Below are 20,461 nucleotides of genomic sequence, written 5' to 3'. Positions count from 1 at the left end.
TTGCTACAAGATTGAAGTAATCACTACAGAAGTTTTATGGTCGTCATCATGAACTCGTGGATCGTTATGTTGTATCCATCTGCACCATGAAAACTGATTTATTCAACGGGTCATAGTTTTCCTTTCCTCGTTTGTCTACCCTGGACTTGACTTTTTATGAGCAACTCGGCGGGTGTTTCTAGAAAAGCAGAGGGTGCTTACCCTACAGCATATGTTATAAGAAATCCTGCATACTCCCATGTGTCATCAGTGATGTAACAACATAGTGGTGCATTATCAACTAAGTCAAATGTTATTTAAGTGTAAATGTTTATAAGAATCAGGCAAAAATGGGAAAAATCAGAAACCTGCATGTCAAAACCTTACTGTTCTGACTACAAAATATCACTCAAGTATGCTTTCTCTATTTGACAAGACCATTATTCTACTAACACTATCTGTCTTTATCAAAGTCATATTACGAAATATTGACCCTGATAGACACTTGCCCCTTTCCTTTGCCTCACAAACATGTTTTTTTATTTTTTTATTTATTTTTTTTTATATAAAACTATCATTTCAAACAAACAAGAACACTAATTAATGTCTTCATGCTAGAAAAAAGGTGTATGTAGAATCAAAAGCAACAACCTTAGAAATAAGGACCTCAAAATCTAACAAACTGAAGTTATTTTGTTAGAAACAGATCATAAACCAAAGGGCAAAGCAGCTGAATTCTACAGCCTTCAACTTTTGTGATGGTACATTGTAGGTACAAAAATCTGTTTTGTACACATTTTTTTGTGCTTGTCCCAAGTCCTTTGTATGTATTGTTTTGTTTTCACTTTCAGTTTACTTCTATGTTGCTGGAGTATATAGGGGCAAATATTTTGCTGTACCTGTGTATAATGTTGTTTTGGGGCCAGCTGCAGCCTGCACTGTAGTGTGAGGGCTTCCTTATTGTTCATTGAAGACCAATGGGTGGATTTGAGCTCACATTTTTCATCCTACTGGGATTGTTGTCTCATTGATATATTCACCATATCCATTCTCATTATATTGTAAATCCTTTTTTATATAAAATTTTATATAAATATATCATTATAACTAAATGATGAGAAAAGATAGCATTTGATTTCATATAAATATTTATTGAGATGTACAAAAATATCTTAAAAATAAGAAACAATAATCACAAATAATAAACAACAATTTAAATATACAACCGGTAATGTTGATGTAGAGAACTTTCAAAGTGTAATGCACCAGTACTTTCACTAACCACTAACTCACACCTAAACATATTTAAAGATAAACCTCGACCCTATTGATACTAGGGTCAAATCTCCCTCTTAAGTAGGTAAATAAACACATAATCAATGTAAATTATAAATACAAAAACATAATATAGTTTGCACAAATAAATGCTGAAAAAAATGAGGTACAATGTACATCTAATACAGCATTGGAAAGATTCAGACTAATAAGAAGGTAGACCTAAGGACACAACACTTTTCAAACCATTTGAACATTTGTATTTAGCATTTTACATCAATCTTGTGCAAGCATCAAAGTAACTTGGACTGATTTCATTTTGTTTGAAATGAAAGCTTGATATGCTTTGTTGAACTTGAATATGATACAAACATATCACTGATTTCAAGTGGTATGTCCCTTACCCTAAGTCTACCTCCTTAATGCTAATAGAAATTATTCATTCTCACTACCTCACAGAGCAATCATACAAATGCACAGGTACAATGTTCCATTCATTGACGATTTTTATTGTTTGGTTTCATACATGATGGTGCACATGGCCCATGGTGAATGCTACCAAGTATGTGTGTAAGTGACTTTCACGGAATATTATACAACTTTTCTAAAACATAACTGTACCGAAATGAATGCTGATACACATCAGGAATAGTACGTATTTGTTTACGTGATTAAGGTGGGCAGTAATTTACACACACACACAAGCCAGGCCCAATAAGTAGCATGCTGCTCATGTAGCAATTAATAATCGACCACAGTTGTGGTCACAAAGGCTGCTATGGACATCATATTAGAATAAATCATAATACTAGGCAAAGTGAAATAACAGTATAACAAATCTTCTAACAGTAATTTAAAAAACAAAATTCCACACATTTAAGAAATCAAATTAGCAATGAAATAGATCACAAAACTCTCTCTACAAAGGTATAGTAGAATTGAAATACATGTAAAGACTTTATTAAAGGTATAATGATAAATGCTAATGAAAAAAGTATAATATCCTAATTTTGTTCTCCACCTCTATATTTCCGACAGTTTTAGAACATTACATGTTGACAGAATGAAAGTTATTTTTCTACATAATTTAAATTATGCAAATGACTTGTTTTCAACAAATCTTGTAATCATATCTAAACCTCTAGCAGGCTGGTCATAAGGTAAGATGTGTCCTGCTCCTCTGACCACTACCTGCAATGCATAATAAATCAACATTTTATATCAAAGAATACGCTTTTTATGCTATAATCATATGTTTTAACACATGTTTATATAAATAGTACCAGGATCTTCAATTTTGATATATATGTAGGCTTATATTTCCTGTGAACATTCTATATTACATGAACTGTAGGTCAAGGCATATAAAGAGATGACAGGACATAAGACCATATCTCATTTGAATTTCTCTAACTTCTAGCCAATATGGCAAATATTCAAACTTCCTGAACAGTTGGTTGAAATATTTCTCTCTCTAGAGAGTTATCTGTTCTTGGCATTTGGTTGTCTAAGATAAGGATTCTCCTGGACTCCATCTTACATTAATGGTCTGAGGTGGTTTTTTTTGTTAATACAAGATATATTTATTAATTTTCATACCTTGGATACACTTTTTGAGAACCTTACTTTGGTATTCTCCTGGAGTAGGGCTCCACCACAGGAGGCTAAATTGTCCGACCCTACCCACCTCTCCCTATTTCCAGTGGCAATCAAAATTTTTTGACCTCATTATCCTTGTGTCCCATCCCATTTTTTATTTTTTCATTATCACTTCATGTTCATTTTATCATCCTCTTCATGTTCATCGCCTGAATATAGCTGAAATATTGCTGCTCGGGTGTTAAACCCCAACAATCAATCAATCAATGGATACACTTTTTGAAAATAATTATGAAGAATTGAAGCGAACATTTACAGAATGTTAGTGACGTCAACAGGTTTGTGCAAATCTGAATCATAATGCTTCATACACAATTAATTTTTGGGGTTTTTTACTTTTAAAGGGCAATTGGATTGTTTTTGTTCTGAAAAATTAAGAGGAAGTCGATGGTTGATTAAAAAACTTCTCTCAATGTTAGAAATTTAATATTTGCTATCATTGTAGATTATATATTTCTCTAATTTTGCTTCAATTTTCATACCGCTTGACTAGTGTTAAAAAAAAAATGTTCTCAACACTAGTGACTTTTTTATTCTCAGAGTTCAATTGGCTTAGAAATCGATTGTCTTGGACTCCATCTCAAACCGCATCGATTGCCATTGTAGTTATTTTTCAGTTAAATGAGATAATATTGGTGTTTTCTTACCTTAAATAAGAATTATGAAGGAACTCGGGAAGATTTGAAGTGAAAAAAACCTTTGAAATCATCTGGTTTCTTTTGTTTGGAATGTTTGCGTTTGTGTGACGTCAACATATTTCCTTCGAATTGGAATCATAACGTTTTGTGCACTTTTCATTTTTGGGTATTTTTGACGTTTTTAGGATATTAGATAAACAGAATCTACACTCAAAGCTTGTTGATTGTGAATTTCTCACATCTCGTGAAATAAATTTTATAGTTTGAATAGCTTGGCAAGCCTCGCAATCAAAAGTATAAAATTTATTTCACTCGATGTGACAAATTCAATAATCAACTTGTTATTGTTGTAGATTCTATATATCTAAAAAAAATACAATGCATGTTCTGCTGAAATTTCTTTCATATTAAAATAAAACCTCAAAGTAATGAGTTTGATCAATATTTTGTATTTCTTTCCAAATTTGCCAATGTTAATCACATTTTAATTCATTGTATTGCATGATGTGTTACGTTCTGCAAACAAAATTGTTAAAGAAAACAATGATATTTTTTTTCAGATTTTCTTGTCTGTTAGTTCTAAAGAAAACATTTGCATCATTCTGCCAGTATTTAATCCCATACTGAAACTGACCAATCAAACTGAATGAAAAATATACAAACCTGGTAAAAATTGCCAACTTGTCTGACATATCCAGCCACTTCCCTGTCTGATGGGTTAACCTTCCATATCATACGATCAGCAGCTAAATATTTCTGTAGCCCTGACCATGGTACTGTCAGTAAGAATGCCTCTGTCATTGGTACTGGGATAATAATATCTAACTGACCGTTGTAAAACATCACCTGAATAACAACAAAAAGGCATCAACAATTTTATAAGGGGGTAGATATTTTTGTTGTTGAAAAAAAAAAATTGATTCCTATTTCAGCCAAACAAATTTTTACTTCAGTAGCCATGGACAGAAAAAAAATATGATTCAACATTTCTACTGTTACTTAACAGTGTAGATTTTCAAATAAACATTTCAACTCCAGCTGATAACTGACAAAAAATATTTATTTTGGTGCTTGTGGCAAAACAAATTTCACACTCAACAGAAAATTCTAGGCCCCCTGAAGAAGAAAGTAGCCTGTACCTAAATTACGGAAGTATTAAAAAAAATTACAAAGAAAGTTTAATTTCGCAGATAGCAAGTTCCAATAATATTTTCTTCAACCATTTCTGATAAAACAGCTCTACATTTTCTCCTGTCTCTGAGCCTCATGTTAGCCTCAAATACTTTCAGGCTTTATATATCCCCTGAATCAATTCATTTCCAATAGTACTTCAGGAGAGTTGTCATCCACACTGGATTCCATACTGTCATCCATACAGTATAATTATCCATCAGTTTTGCCACCGACACTTTGTATCCGTACCTTATGACTATAAATCAAAGTTGCCACCAAAAGTTGACTGAATCCAGACCATATAAAAATCAATCAAAGTTGCCATCCACAGTTTGACAAAATCCATCAAAGTTGCCAGGTAAAAATTGACTGTAATCAAACCCTATAGTTATCTATCAGAGTTGCTACCCAAGGTTTGACAGTATCCATACCTTACAATTATCCATCAGAGTTGCCATCCAAGGTTTGACAGTATCCATACCTTATAATTATTCATCAGAATTGCCATCCAAGGTTTGACTGTATCCATACCTTATAATTATCCATCAGAGTTGCCACCCAAGGTTTAACTGTATCCATAACATCATTCAGTAAGTGTTTCTCTACAGCACTTCCATCATTGTATGTCAGGTTACCAACATTAATAGCTTTTCTTACCTCCGGGAGAGAGAGGTAGTTACCATAGTAATTAAAACTGTCTGGTTCCTGTTAGGAGATAAAAGTACAGGTAAGTAATGAAACTAATATTACATATCCTTGAAACATAACAAGTTCCATTAATTGATTAGTTTGTTGGCTGCTTATCTTTTTTTTACTAATTTTAGATTTTGTTTTGATTAATAATTTGACTACTTGTATAGATTGTTTTGTAAAGGACTTGTTACAGAGAAAATCAGTGTTATAATGATATAGTAACCTTGGAGCTTACAGTGACCTCTATGATGCGTAAGTCTTCAAAACCCTATACAATCTAATGCAAAAATCTAAATATAGAATCAATGCCTGCATATGATAACATTAAGATCTGTTAAATGGTTACCTGTAACTTTTAAAATAAGACCCTTAATTTCACATTTCACATCTTTTACTCTTCTAAAAAGCTATATAGAAGTACATACAAACCTCTGTTAACAGGAAGTTGTAATAATTTTTTGTTCCTGTGGCGTTGTAGAAGAAGGAACCATAAGGATAAATGTCACCATTCAGTAGATAATCAAATATCTGCCAAATAAAGAAGACAGAAATAAGTAAACACAAAGTATTGTATTCATCAGAAAATATCATCAGATATAGAACAATCATTTATCAAGATAAGTTTTATACATGCTTGGTTTCTCATCTTGCAATAACAGTACATAAAAAATGAGCCTCAGTACGACAGGACAATACAACGATTTGTTGGAAGTTTTGCAGATTTAAGCTGAATTTCAGTATTTAAAAGAATTTGTCAAGTCAGTGTACTTTTATTGCTTTTTTACTGCAACAAAACTTAAAAAGAAAAAAACTTTTTAACCTGAAAACAACATTTTTGGCATGAAACTGGAGACATCTTCGCATCAAAACAAGGTAAATGTTTGTGACAGTCTGTGACTGAGTATCACTTGTAAATATATGGTCAGTGCATTTTGACTGTTCAAATAGAGCAGCTATTTTTGTATAAAAAACTTAAAAAATATAAGTACTGTAATTTTATGACCATGGACATGTTTACTATTTTGTTTAAATTGCTGTTTAAGCCAGGATAATAAGTGGAAGAAAATGCGAATAAAGGTTTACTGTTATCTACTTTACTTTAAAAGCATCCATAAACTTTTTATCTGTGATATAAGCGACAGCTTTATCTGCCTGGGATTGGAAGTAAGCTCTTTGTCTCTCATCTAACAATCCTAAGGAATACATGAAGGTGGCATACTGTGGCATCATCTACAACATACAAGGGTGACATTGATTATTGATAGGATTTGTTTTACTCATTCTTGAATTATTTTTTATCTTGAATTTCTACTGTAGTAAGCATTCAAAACCAAATTGTATTTAATATGATGTATAGTTTTCAGAATTTTGCCATTATTTGACTTATAATAGTATAGAAGCAGTGAAGCATTATATTTGTTATCATCATATTTACCAATTACAGGCTTTGTTGAAAAGTCTGAAATCTTTACTCAGTAAGACACCACTTCCTTTTTATGCTTTTGAATGGAAGAATTTTCTTTGAAATGTAACCGGGCGCGTAAATGTTCCAGTTATTTTTGTTGTTCACTTATTTATATTATTTCCAGTGGCTAGTTGTCTCTTGAACATTTACCTCGTTAAATATTCATTTCCCTGGTTCCAGGATAAAGATAGAAAAATTTAATATAAATTCCAAATACATAGTTTATTGGTGCTTTCTCATGTTTCGTATAAATTACAGAGTGTTATTATAAGCCAAAATGATCAGAGATGATGTTAATTACCTGTATAATGTAAACAGCCCAAAAATATTGTCTATTGATAAAACTTGACCAGCGTCATCTGCATAAAATTTACTGGAACCCCTTTCCCGAGACCACTTCAGTATTTATAGTCACCCGAAATATGTACCGGCTGGGGCATCGGGTAAGGTTGTGGGTATACTGCGGACAAACCGTAATTTATCTGTTACCCGATTTAATCACATGGCCAGTACAAGTGAAAGTTACTTACGACTATAAATAGCATTACAATTAACCTAGGTATATCTCCCAAATATAAATTTAAAAGTAACAGGTAAGGAAATGTCTCCGTTACAGAAATGTTATGATATCATAAACAGCTAGGAATGCCATTTTCAGCAAGTTTCATAATGGAATATACATGTAATCCTAGTTTACTTACAGTTTGAGGATCTGATAATCCATCACCAATAGCCATTCCTTTAAAGTTAATCTTGACCTTAGCAGTAGGATTCTCCATGTGAATCTTATAAGATATAGCTGGTACATATTTACCTGCATAGGACTGAAAAAAAAGAAGATATAGGTTTTACTAACTCATTAGAATTAAATAAATAATTTTAAAAGTATTGCCAGCAGTCCTACAAAAAGGATATATCTTGTTCTGATATAAATTCTATGGTACAAGTGAAACCCTTAATTAGGATTATCTCCCTTTACAGACACCTAAAAGTAAGTACATGTATCTCCATTCACTTTAAAAAGAGTTTCACTTGGTGATTTCTTATTGGTTGTAAGTAAAACACACGTTGAGTTATCTCCCATACGTACACAACCTTAATATGTACAGTTTCAATCAAATTTGTTATCTTCATGTTCTGTATGTATAATGATTACCTCTCCTGTTACATAGAAGTCATTTTTCTGGTACTGGTAGAATGCCATGAAAAATTGTGTTAGACAGCTAAAAAAGAAATAAAGCAGATCTAATCAGGCTCAGCTCTCTTTCCACAATATACTGTAATTAGAACTTACACGAACTTGGTTTTTATTGAAATTCTACACAGTACAATCTCATAAGAATTAATTACATGTACTTGATAATACATGTCTTTGACTTTCACATTTCCTGACCAATCAAAAGAGATGTAACATTTCTTATGTTATTCTCCCATAACAATTGTTGATGTCATAGACAAACATTGGCTAGAATTTCCACCAGACACAGCTGCTGAATGACAACTTAGATTTTGGTTTTAAAGAATTAAAAGAAACAGTATCTACATCTTAAGCTCATTGATTATGAGATTTCTAACATCCTGAGAATTTGCTATCGTTGTAGAGTCTATATTCATAAGGTAACCCTTACATAGTTCAGATAGTCATGAGTTTATCAAGGCAAAATAAAAGTATAACTAAACATCTCTGTCTTGCATTCAATTTTTTAAAAGATGACACCATAGGATTATTTTGTTTATGAAAGTGTACTGAAGAGTTATCCTACTTCTTCATCAAAATATAACACAAAACTTCATACCAAACAAATAATACCTGTATAAATCTCGACCTACATCCACCTCATTAGTAGCATATCCTTTATCATCATGTGTAAAACTAAAGCCAGTTCCAACCTAATTTAAAATAAAGCACAGTGTTCAAATTCAATACATGGCAAAATCCTACATTAGTTACCCATGATTACTAAAACAGAACATGGAGTCATTAAAGTCACCGTTTCATGATATATAGAAATTACTCATATCAAGGTTTCACTTTTAGAAGTTTTGGGGTTACAGCCTAGTTTTACATTATTCAAAACAAAACTTACATGTATTTTTTTTAGACAACTCTAATAATATTTTTAAGTAAAAAATAAACAAGAAACATTATGATGAATTCACTGAGAGAATACATCCCTACTTCAAATTATAAATTCCTTACATTATATTTTCAACATCAGGAGTAACAGTTAGTAGAAAATATGGATAGACGAACAGATAGTCATGGAGAGACAGACAGACCAATTCATATATACCCCCAAACTGTGTACACAGTAGGCCTAAAACAGTAGCAATTTTAATTTGTAGTGAAAAGAAATAAAAAAAAAAAAGATTTACTTACAGGATTATCTATATATAACATGGAGAACCTGCTGTTCCAGGTTATATTTTTGTTCTTTACTGAAACACAACATAATAAATTAATTTGAGGTAAATATTGTAATCTGATTGTTAAAATAATTTTGTTATATCTCAATGGATAAAAAAATATATTGATATTTATATTGATTAAAATATGTTTTAAAATTAATTTATAAGAATTGGCTATGATAAAAATTTTGTCAACTGAAAAATAACATAAATTTTCCATGTGCATATTTTGTTTATTGCACTTAACACAATAAACAATATGCACATGGAAAATTTATGTTATTTTTCAATAGACAAAATTTTTATTATTGCCAATTCTTAAATATTAAAGGTAACATAATAAATAAAATAGTATTATATTTTGCAATAAATGCATACACATAAAAAAACATATAAAAATAAGCTCTTGATAAAACCAACTTACAAATAAATAAGAATATAAAGTACTTATCACGTAGCATCAACAATTTTATCTTACAAAATGGATAATATAAAAACCATGACCCATGTTTGAAATATACAAATGTAATAGATAAATAGATGACCAGGGTGTAAAGTATTTTAGTAACAATCCATATTAAATTCTGACACTACAAATGGTAGAGGTGATTCATGGCGCAGAAAAACCCACCCAACAAATAATGCTTTTCAATCTATGAATACCATATTTTTTTTTGCAGCTATAGTTTCTGTGGCATGCAAATCCGTATTTCTGGCCACAAAATTTGGGGAAATCCATGCATTCCAATATTCCCGGTGAATATATACAAATATAAGTATTAAGGAAGGAATTAAAAACTTGTGATTATACAGTCTTATCTTCTTACAATTATTATTTTTGTCAACCATGACAGGACCATTTTCTACAAACAGTCCAAACAAAGATGAGCCTCCTGGTCCTCCCTGTAACCATAGCAACACCGGGTCATTCATAGGGTCTTTCTGGAAGAAAATAATAATACTTTTATTGGTAAAACTGTCATCAAACAAACCATGCAAGACAAAGATAAAATATATACAGTTATTAATATGAAATTTAAAATATTACATGGAAGTTCAATTGGTACTTCCAAACAGGTTCAAATTATCAAACCATTAGGTAGAAGCCTTTTGTAAGAATCATGCAAAATCTAAAAAATGTGATACACCCCCAAAAAAGGCTACATATTTTTATTTTTGTACTTAAGTTGTTTAATGGGTCTATATTATGAAATGTGTAATTATTCATTCCAATCTGTCTGCTCTTAGAAGAAAATCAACATGGAAAATCCAATAGAATCTATTGTATTTTAAAGTCGTTTACACAGTTATCTCCCTTAATTAATTTTGAAATCTGCAGTGCATTCTATGTAATTTTTTTTCTTAAGAACGCGGGTTATATGAAAAGCAGAATGTTGATTTCTGTTTACTATGGCAATTCAAGCAAAATATCAAAAATAAAAATATGTAGGCTTTTCACCTCTTAATCACATTTTGCATGATTCTTAGCTGGAGTGCTACTTAAAACCTTTTACTAAACAAAAGTTTCAACAGATAACTAAAATAAGTTATCGAATAACCTGAAGTTTTGATATCAGTAATGAATCATAATTATAGAAATTAAAACCTATGGATATTTCTAATTTTCTGAACCCATTGAACCATATACTAACTTGTGATGGGAAAAACCAGAAGAACATGTTACTATCATAAGTTTTGTTGACAGTTATAAATCCTGCATAACTTTTCAGTGAAGTACCATCCAAATTTCCAACTAAACTCGCCTTCTGAGCTGAAATAAATAAATGCAGTAATAAAATGCTTTGTGAGGTGCAGCTTGATATGACAACAGAGATAAAAGCTTGTCTTTGATACATCTCTTAATTTCCATTGTAATTAAATACTTAACAATTTATAGTTGTCTGAAACAGAATGCATTTTATCAATGAACTTGACAATTTGATTTTTATGGGTGAGTGGGGGCTAGGATCAAATTTAAAAAATGGTTGCTCCCTAAAACATTTTTCCTACACTTATTTTCCAGATCACTTGATGTCACTCCCAGTTTACCCTTCAAGATCACCAGAGGTCACTCCCAGTTTTTTTTCAGGAGTCCACATTGCTAGTGCTATAGTCTTTTGTACACTGAATTGTTTTTCTTGTCTACAGTTTTATAAGTACATTGTACCTGGTATCTATTTTATTCTGTTGTCTACATTGTGTATGTACATGCAGATCCTAGGATTGTTTCCTATTTTCATATGTTATGGGCATGTACATGTATCTGGTTTTAACATCTCCGAAGTACATGTATCCTATTTTAATGTTTCTGTGTCTTTCCTTGATTTCCATACAAATGTACATACCATCATCAAACTTGCCCTGCTCTATCAGAGGAGTCAGAAAGACTGGTTTACCAGGATCAATTCCATTCTTCATCATAGGTGGGTATTTTTTAGGGAACATGGTCTTCAAGAAACTCCTCCCATACACAGAGCTTAAGCCAAGCACTAGTATAATGGCTATTCTCTTCATGATGTGATCCTATTAAAACATGATAAAATTAATGAATACCAACACAGTTTAACATTGGGTGTGATTTAAAAAGAAATGCATTTGCATTATTGAAAGATTCCTGTTTATATAAAACAAGATACATGATGACAGTTATTAAGTGAGCGTAGCTCCCTTTTAAATGTATAAAAGTTTGACTAAAAATTCATCATACTTACACCAGAGAAACTTTGGTCAAGGCAAAAGTCTACATCTTGATGTATAAAAACTTTAAAGTAGTCAGAAACACTGCCTAGACAATACCTTACAATGACATATGTTTAATTTGATCAGAACTACATGTACTTGGACATTTTCAAAAAATCTACTTCCGGATGATGAGATCTGTATATTATTATAGGCACTCTAAGCCATCCCTGGAACTCTTTGACTATAAACAGTTTGACAAATAAATATAATAAATATTCGGAATCTCCCATGCAGCTCCTACTGATTAAAATATCCCGATTACACTTGGCTAATATTACAAATCACATGTAGTCTGTTTTGTTTACAAGAGAACCTGTTACTTTATGCCTCACTAGCACTGAAGGCTAACTAGTGCCTTCATCATACTATATGTTTTCTTCTGTCAAATACATGCCCATCCTTTCTATATAATGACGTCATGAAGTCCTTAAAAATGGTTTAGGAGGAGTTGCACATAAGAAGTTTTAACATGCATCATAAATGTTGTTTTATTATTGTCCCTGTTTAACTTTGTAAAACCCTCAAGTTAGATTACCTCCATTTTGAATCATGAAAACAATTATTTTCCTTCATACATCTAAATACTATGACATCCATTCCTAAAAATTATACTTCATAAAAAAAGCAACAGTTTATTGGTTTAGTAGTAGGAGTTCCACTTACAAGAAATGTGGACAGACAGACTGAAAATGGGCATGTTTTATGTTAGTCAGACACAGAACAAGTCAGAGAAGTTACGTTGACTGGTGCCAAAGTCAAAGCATAGTCTTTACCAGATATTAAAAATAATTAAATCTTGGCCGAAAATAAAAATATCCCACGTGTTAAAAAACGCATGGAATGTTCTTAAAATATTAGTTTCTATAGAGATGGACCAATGTGAATGGATATGTTTCACATCTGCTGTCTGGAATTACAGCATTGTGATTTAAAATGTACCAGACTGAATTGTGTGTCACAACAATCTTTCTCATAGTGCAAACTTTGTTTCAAAATGTCTTTCAAGTTTGTTAAATGTGTATTTTGTATTTATTCTGAATGAATTTTAATTGTTATATGTTACGTCAGTTACGAATTAAATTGTAGTTGTATCATTTTGTATATATTTGTATAAAAAGATTCTCATGATTTCCAAATTACTAATGTAAATGAACCGTTCCCGTCATGATTTAATGTGTCATTATCTTAAACCGGATGTGTGGATGATTAGGCCACTGAGACTTCCAGTCCACGAATGCATGGACATGCAGCCACTGCCTTTTTTTAATCTGACCTATATGTGTTGTAGCCAATGTAGGGACACGACCTAGCAAAATGAAAATAAACTTTCTATTTTGACTTAAAGAGTTTAGCATGTATATCACACGGTCCTACTTAAATATGCCTGCAGACGCCAGCAGGTTAAAAATCACTACATGCATACTTTGCCTTTGGAGGGGGGAAACAAGTCAAGTGTCTGGACACTGCTACCCACTAGAATAAATTATCAATGCAAATTACGATTCTTCATCTAAGGATAGATTGTGTTATATCTGAACAACAGTGTAAAATGTGCAATTCTAGCTATAGTTTTACCAGTAAGAACTTCTCTATTCTTCCAAATCGTTTTATAAGTCACATGAGAATCATGTGGGTAGCCCGAATTTGTCAATTCCGGAAACGCACCTTTACAGGTCATTCGAACGTTTGTATTAACACAATTTTCAACGGTTAGTTAAAGAACTTAGATGTTGGCATTATTAAGAAATACAGACGACGATGTCGACAGAAAGAGTTGAAAATATGGAATTTTCTCCTTCATATAATAAAGGTGAGAATATGTTTTAAATTGACGATTTTCAAAATATCTTACCACGATTAAATAAGCAATTCTACAAATTTCATTCTAGGACCCAAGAGGTATAGAAAACCAATGAGCTAATATATTAAGAGTCTACATGTAGGTTTCAGGGCCTGCAGACAGGGGCGGATCTAGATTCTTTGGAAAGGTGGAATGCCAACCGGGGACCGGGTTCCTCAGAAAAAAGGGGGATGCTAGGTCATTATTTTTTATATTTTGTCAATTTTACACACAAAAATGACAAATATTTTCCACTGAAAAGGTGGGGTGCTAATTACCTCTCCCCCTGGGTCCGCCTCTTGGTTTGATTCTCACAGTAACAATTTTATTTACTATGATGCTCTAATTAGTGAGTAAGTACATGTAAGTAAGTAAGTAGGTAGGTAAGTCGGCTTTAGTACGTGTGTATCATGTATATACAAAATAGCAGTAGAAAGTCATCAGCTATGTAGAAAGTCATCAGCTGTGTAGAGCTCTTTGACCGACTCTCCAGTTACAAATGATAATATGGGGTAGGCATTGCCTAAATCAGCTAACACCGTGAGGTTTACCATACATGTATAGTCTGTGTGAGACTTGTAAAAATAATAAAGGACATTACAAAGTGGGGTTGACCTAGAAGCCCCTAGGGGAGTTTTTTTTTTAATTAATGAATAACTTGAACAATTTTTTCCTCAAAATTGCAACCCCATCCCCCTCTTTCTCTCGCTCTCAAAGTGGTCAATAATTTATAGCACTTTCCAATACATTTTTTATCCGTTAAGGGCATCTCTATCAACATCCATTTCAGTTTTGGCCTGTCAGATCCATCTGTACAGATACCGGAAATATTAGGATGGTAGGAATATTTTACACATATCATGTGACATAAACAAAATTCAGACGACAGCTACAAATTCCAAACGATGGCCTTTCCTATCTTAGAAAAGCTATGCTTCTATTTTGATAATATAATCGCAGTTTCATTTCTTTCCAAGGCGGGTTAGGTTCTTGACAACAGCAACAGTGGAACAGCGGAGATACACGTATGTACATCCATGTGTTTCCCGAAGTTTTTATAAACATAAAATTTACTTATTTAAATAAGTATAACAATTTAGAAAATTGAAAACTATCAGAAAAGATGAATTTATTTTTACTGAAACATAATCTTAACCTATATTTTTTATTTGTTTGATTAAAGGTATTGATGAATTTTCTCCGTAAGGACAGTCACTTTTTGTTACTTCCGGGATATGACTTTTTTTTCGTTATTATATTGGGGAACCTTAAGGGAAATTTAGTACATGTACATGTAATAACGGTAGAGCTCACACCACTTCACGGCGCTTGCTATTGTACTTCAGTCATCAGGATGTCTTTTTATATATTAAATCAAGTGTTACAGTTTAACAACATGTAATAACTCTAATATCTTGTTTTGTGTTCAGTTGAACACTCTGTCTTCAATTTTTTTTTACTGATGACTATTACATATACATGTACATGTATATACATTGTATATTTGTTCAATATTTTCATCCCAGTGGGGTTGTTGTCTCTTTGACATATACACCATACCTTTTCTTGTTACATTTTGTATGGGAACAGTACTGTACTCATGTATTCATGTCTTTTTTTATTCTTTATTGTCTCCCATTCCTTTGGCATATCAAAGTTCAGGTCTCTTGTGGATAGCATTGAAAAAGTTTAAATGTGATACAGAGTTAAAGGTAACTGAGGTTAGATGACAAATCAACAATCATGGCATCGTTACTGTCACAAGAAGTCTTGGCAGGAAAGAATTTTTCATTCTAGCCTCCCTCCCATTTAAAAGTCAATGGTTTATACCTTAAAAATACATATAGTCATAGAGCTGTTATTGTAATTGAAGGGATGTGCAACTGAAGTGTTAATTAACCAACAGAATTTTAAATCCTGTGGCTGGATTCATAAATTGCTAAAATAATGAAATACTGGCATTGTGTAAATTATTGTCAGTTTGAGGTGCATGATAATGAATAATATTCATCTTAACTATCAGTTTTAATTTTCAAATAATTATAGTGTACATGTATTTATGTACATGTATATTTTTGTTTATTGCACTTTATTGAATGTTTGAAATAGTGAAAATATTCATTTCCAAGTACAGCCTGTACAGGCGGGCCTCACACACACGAAAACAGATACATTTTGTACATTCTTTAATATGGGGCATACTAGTAGTATAGGTACATGTATGCATGATCTGACCGCATTACTCTGTTTTTTAAGTAAAAAGATTACTTTGGAATCTTATGTAAAAAAAAAAACAAAAAAAAAAAAAACTGGTGTTTTGTTTACATTATCAAAACTATTTTTCAAGATCTGTAAACTGTTCATTGGGCTACAGATAATTTACTATAGTATACACTTATTTACCCCTCAAGAAGAAGTTTTACCTTCTGCATTGCCTCAGGTTACAGTAAGTCCATTGAGTAATAAATCTATGGTTCCCCTCATGACAATGACTGTTCAGATTTATCAAAGTGCAATAAAACTAATGATTTTTTTTTATCCTGATTCTTGACACATGGTATTATTGTTACATGTACCAGGAATTCAGTTTTTATTTCTGTAGCAGATACTAATAGCTATTTGCAGGTGTCATTTTGGTCCTCAAATTCCTGCAGTTATCCATGTAGATTTTGGTTGGTAAAGTGTATATTTTAATATGACTGCATAACATTTGCTCCCATAAGATTTTTTCGCTTTATTGTCGATTTGTTTTTTTTTACAATTATTGAGTTAAAATTGATAGTCTCTATTTGAATATGGTGATGAATGCTAAATTCCAACCCACAAATGAAAAGTTTAGACAGAATTTCATGGTTTGGCTTATCATATAGCTATAGGTTCCAGCCATTCCAATGTACTTCATCTTAAGTGGAGTCTGCAACAGGGCTCCTTACTTGACCCTAAGCTATATTGTATCTTTTTGAAGCCAATTGCCGAAATATGTAGATGTCATAACATGTCCTATCAGTATTACGCTAATGATACGCAGATCTATATAGTATTCAAACCTTTGAGATAACTGGAAAAATATATCCAAATGAATTGAGGTCTTGTTGTTTGTTATAAGTTCCTGGATGTGTGTAAACATGCTTAAACTGAACGAGGACAAAACGGAACTGATGCTTTTTGCTCCGAAACATAGAGTGAAGGATTGTCATCTCACGTTTAAAGGAAACATCATTGCAACTTCTGACTAAATAAAAATTCTGGGTGTTCATTTTGATAAGACTCTGTCAATTCATCAACAAGTCAGTTCAGTGTTGAGATCATGTTTCATTAATATCCAAATATAGGCCGCATATATCCATACATCAACAAGGATGCATATAAAAATAGGTCAATTCATTAATCATATCTCGATTAGATTATGGCAACGCTTTACTCTGTGGACTACCAGCTTGTGTCATTCAGAGACTTCAAAGGGTTCAGAACACTGCTGGGTGAGTGGTAACAAGAAAAAGAAACATGAACACACTACTTCGACACTAGAGTCTCTTCTTTGGTGGCCTGTACAGGACAGGGTACAATACAAAATTCTGTTATATGTATTCAAGTCCATGAAACAAGAAGTGCCACTATATCTAAGTGAACTTGTTAACTTATACAGGCCATCAAGATCATTAAAGTCTGAAAACAACATAACAAAAACCTAGGACGCTTACCCTACAGGTACACCTGGTCCATGCTCCCAGTTTTTAGTGGAGTCTGAGTCGCTCATTTACTTTTGTTACTTTGTATGTATTATTTTAGTTACTTTATGTTCTTTGTTGTGTATGTCTGTTTTCCATGTCTGGTCTTTGTCCCTGGATTACGTTCTTTTGATTACCGCTATAACCTTGGTTCCCTTGATTACTCTTACAGCAATAGAAGATTTGGTAAAGGGGAAGCCACCCTTTGGAATACATTACCAAAAGAACTGCATAATGCAAAGTCAGTGTCTATTTTCAAAAAGAAGTTAAAAACTCACATTTTCCGAAAAGGATTTTAAAGTCCTTAATTTCGTTTCTGTGATACATAGTGCCTTAGATATTTGGTTGCTTTTGATTATTTGGACCTTTGGTGATCTGTTTCTTTTATAATATGTACATTGTATGCTTTAGTAGTACTTATATTTCTTTTTCAAAATTATTTTTTTTACTAGCAGTAATTATTTTTATTAGATTTCAAATTTTAAACTTCTATTTGATAATTTTTAAATAGTAAAGTTATTTTAGATTTTTACCAAATTTATTCAATATGTTTTTACTTAATTTGACTATGATTCATTTATATATATTCTTGTTTTTGTAAATATTCCCAATTTATTAACTTTACTAATTAACTAGGCAAGTTATACTACCCTGATATATTTTTGTTTGTTCATGTATTTTTATTATTATTATTATGAATAATTTTAAACATGTGATGTGATGTAAAGTGTTTAGAGTAATATTGTTTAAGATTAAGCACTATAGAAAAATTGTAATGATAATAACAATTATAACCATTTAAGAATTTTTGTTCAAAATCATGCATTTTCTTGTTTCCATATATAATAAGATTCAGATACTCTTAAGTTCTTCAATACCAGTATGCTGAAACTAATACAATCTTTAATTTATGGTTTGGAGTAGATAACTACATGGACATAATGTACCACTAGTCTTTTGCTTAGTTTGAACTTTGACCTTCAATGTTCATTCACCTTTGACTAGCTGGACAATGAATGATAAGTGATGTTGGGTCAGTGATCTTTCAGATTGTTGTCTTTATTGGGACATTGAAGTCTATGGATTGCTACTGAATAAATAAAAAAAATCTGTGAAAAGAAATATGTACATGTAGATCAGGCACTGATTTATAGCAGGGGGTGAAGACCTTGTGTGCCCTACCTTTAAAATTGAAAAAAATATGATTTTTTAGCATGTAATCAAGATTTTAAAAATTTTTTGTCTATCATATCCCTTTCTTTCTCGGCTTGGTGACTTTTTCTTTAACATGCCCCCTCTCACCGAAAAGGCTGGATCTGCCCCTGTAGATGTAGGTTTTATAGAGAATGACCACATTTGTAGTTTATTTTAGGTAACTACTGTACCATTTGATAATTGTGGAAAAGGAGTGAAGGGTTAGGATTAAATTTGAAATACAATGTAAAAACAGGACAGGCAATAATAAAAAAATGTGTGATGTCTTATTGTTCTAATACATGTATTTTTTCTGGTATTAGAAAAAAGAAATGGTGCAATCTGAACAAATAGGCAGTAGCTTTATTTTCTCAAAATGAGAAGGCACAGGCAGGATAAAAATTTTCATTCTAGCCCTTCCCATAAAAATCAACCAGGCTGCTCCCTTAGAAATACATTGTTGTTGGTATGCTGATAAAGCATGTAAACTAAAAGCAGACTCAGAATTTACATGTACATTTGTTTCAAAACTAGCATGAGGATCGTTAAGAACTTAAAAATATATCAAGTGAATGAAAGTTTTTCAAATTGAAAACTTGCTAATTTGAAATGTTGAGTTATTCGATGTCTGCTCAAGAGGTCTATTTGATATGAAAAAAGCTACAGGCAAATCTAAATTTATTCCAATTGTTAATGAAACTATTGACTTTTATCAATGAACTATAACTATTCATGGTTAAAACAGGTTTGGAGAAAAGTAAACTTTCATTTCAGCTGTAGTATGTATATTGGAACATCTACTATGAAATATTGAAAGTCCAGTACTTTGAATCATTTTGTTTTTAGTCCTTTATCCTTAGGGTCATCAACCTGTCACATCTACAGTATAATCCTATGTAACTAATCTCTAAGTTGATAACGTTTTACAGACCAGTACATATACTGATGATTTACATAAAATGTATTAAACTTGAGGAGTCTATACTTTCAGCTTTTAAACCTTAATTATTCTTCAACCTTGTTGATACATGTAGTTCTTGGACTAAAATACTTTGCTGTTCACTATACAAATCACTCTGTACTGTGTGTTTAATTGGTGTATTACTGTTCAAATAAGAATTTACAGGTTGAAGAGTTTTCTATTACAACTGGTATTACAAGTCGGAGTCTGAAATGGCTGAATATGTTTATCAGTGTAAAAATATTCAAGACATTGGAGAATGCTTTGGAAATTTACATAAATACATTGATAGGGAAATGTATGGAATTCTAAGTAGTAAAGCTACCTACAAGTCTGATAATAAACTTAGAGAAAATTTCTCTGATCATTGTAAGTCTGTTACATGAGTTTTATATTCAAATGTGGCTAAATAGTAACCAAGTAGACGTACATGTACATGTTACAATAACAAAATATTGCAATTACTACTTTTGACAAATTTTGTATTGATATTGTGAAAAATATATTTATTAAGCATATACTGGTTTGTTGGTTCTTTAAGAGCAAATCGGTTTATTTTGTATCATCTAGTTAGATACTGTGACATCATTTATGTTTGATTGGTAGGAAGTCCACAATTCAAATAAAAGGTCCAGATGTTAAAAGAATAGGCCTGCCGCAGCGCTAAGCTTGTTGTAAAAGGCAACTAAATAGTGCTCAGAAACC

The 20,461-nt window shown here is 31.9% G+C and overlaps 2 protein-coding genes across 3 annotated transcripts in view; one reads left to right on the top strand and one right to left on the bottom strand.

The window, feature by feature from the left end:
* Window positions 1-1,109: 1,109 nt before the first annotated feature.
* On the bottom strand, window positions 1,110-13,710 carry LOC148603687 (putative serine carboxypeptidase CPVL). Its single transcript, XM_088553921.1, has 13 exons — window positions 13,609-13,710; window positions 11,637-11,814; window positions 10,944-11,062; window positions 10,119-10,233; window positions 9,263-9,321; window positions 8,693-8,772; window positions 8,039-8,105; window positions 7,584-7,706; window positions 6,516-6,647; window positions 5,847-5,945; window positions 5,256-5,429; window positions 4,215-4,397; window positions 1,110-2,445 (listed from the first exon to the last, which is right to left on the bottom strand). The coding sequence occupies exons 2-13, from the start codon at window positions 11,803-11,805 to the stop codon at window positions 2,347-2,349; spliced, it is 1,419 nt and encodes a 472-aa protein (XP_088410047.1). The 5' UTR covers window positions 11,806-11,814; window positions 13,609-13,710; the 3' UTR covers window positions 1,110-2,346.
* The window catches only part of LOC148603685 (sterol O-acyltransferase 1-like), a 28,988-nt gene continuing 22,226 nt past the window's right edge, over window positions 13,700-20,461 (top strand). For both annotated transcript variants that reach the window (XM_088553920.1, XM_088553919.1), the window contains exon 1: window positions 13,700-13,843. In XM_088553920.1, coding sequence (XP_088410046.1) covers window positions 13,792-13,843 — 52 coding nt within the window. In that variant the 5' untranslated portion in view covers window positions 13,700-13,791. The remainder of the gene's footprint in view (window positions 13,844-20,461) is intronic.

This window comes from Perna viridis, chromosome 11, assembly GCF_037379345.1.
Source record: "Perna viridis isolate PV_CMFRI_1.1 ecotype Kerala chromosome 11, ASM3737934v1, whole genome shotgun sequence".
NCBI classification, from domain to species: Eukaryota; Metazoa; Mollusca; class Bivalvia; order Mytilida; family Mytilidae; genus Perna; species Perna viridis.
Note: the sequence above shows the minus strand (reverse complement) of the source record. Positions and strands in the feature narration are given on the sequence as shown.

Bases quoted from the DNA above. Each gene is read 5' to 3' on its own strand.
- LOC148603687 (XM_088553921.1), bottom strand. From the start codon at position 11,805: ATGAAGAGAATAGCCATTATACTAGTGCTTGGCTTAAGCTCTGTGTAT. The intron at 9,322-10,118 runs GTAAGAAGATAA...GTTGTGTTTCAG, and splicing joins GGTTGACAAAAATAATAATT to TAAAGAACAAAAATATAACC. The intron at 5,946-6,515 runs GTAAAGTAGATA...TTTATTTGGCAG, and splicing joins AGTTTATGGATGCTTTTAAA to ATATTTGATTATCTACTGAA.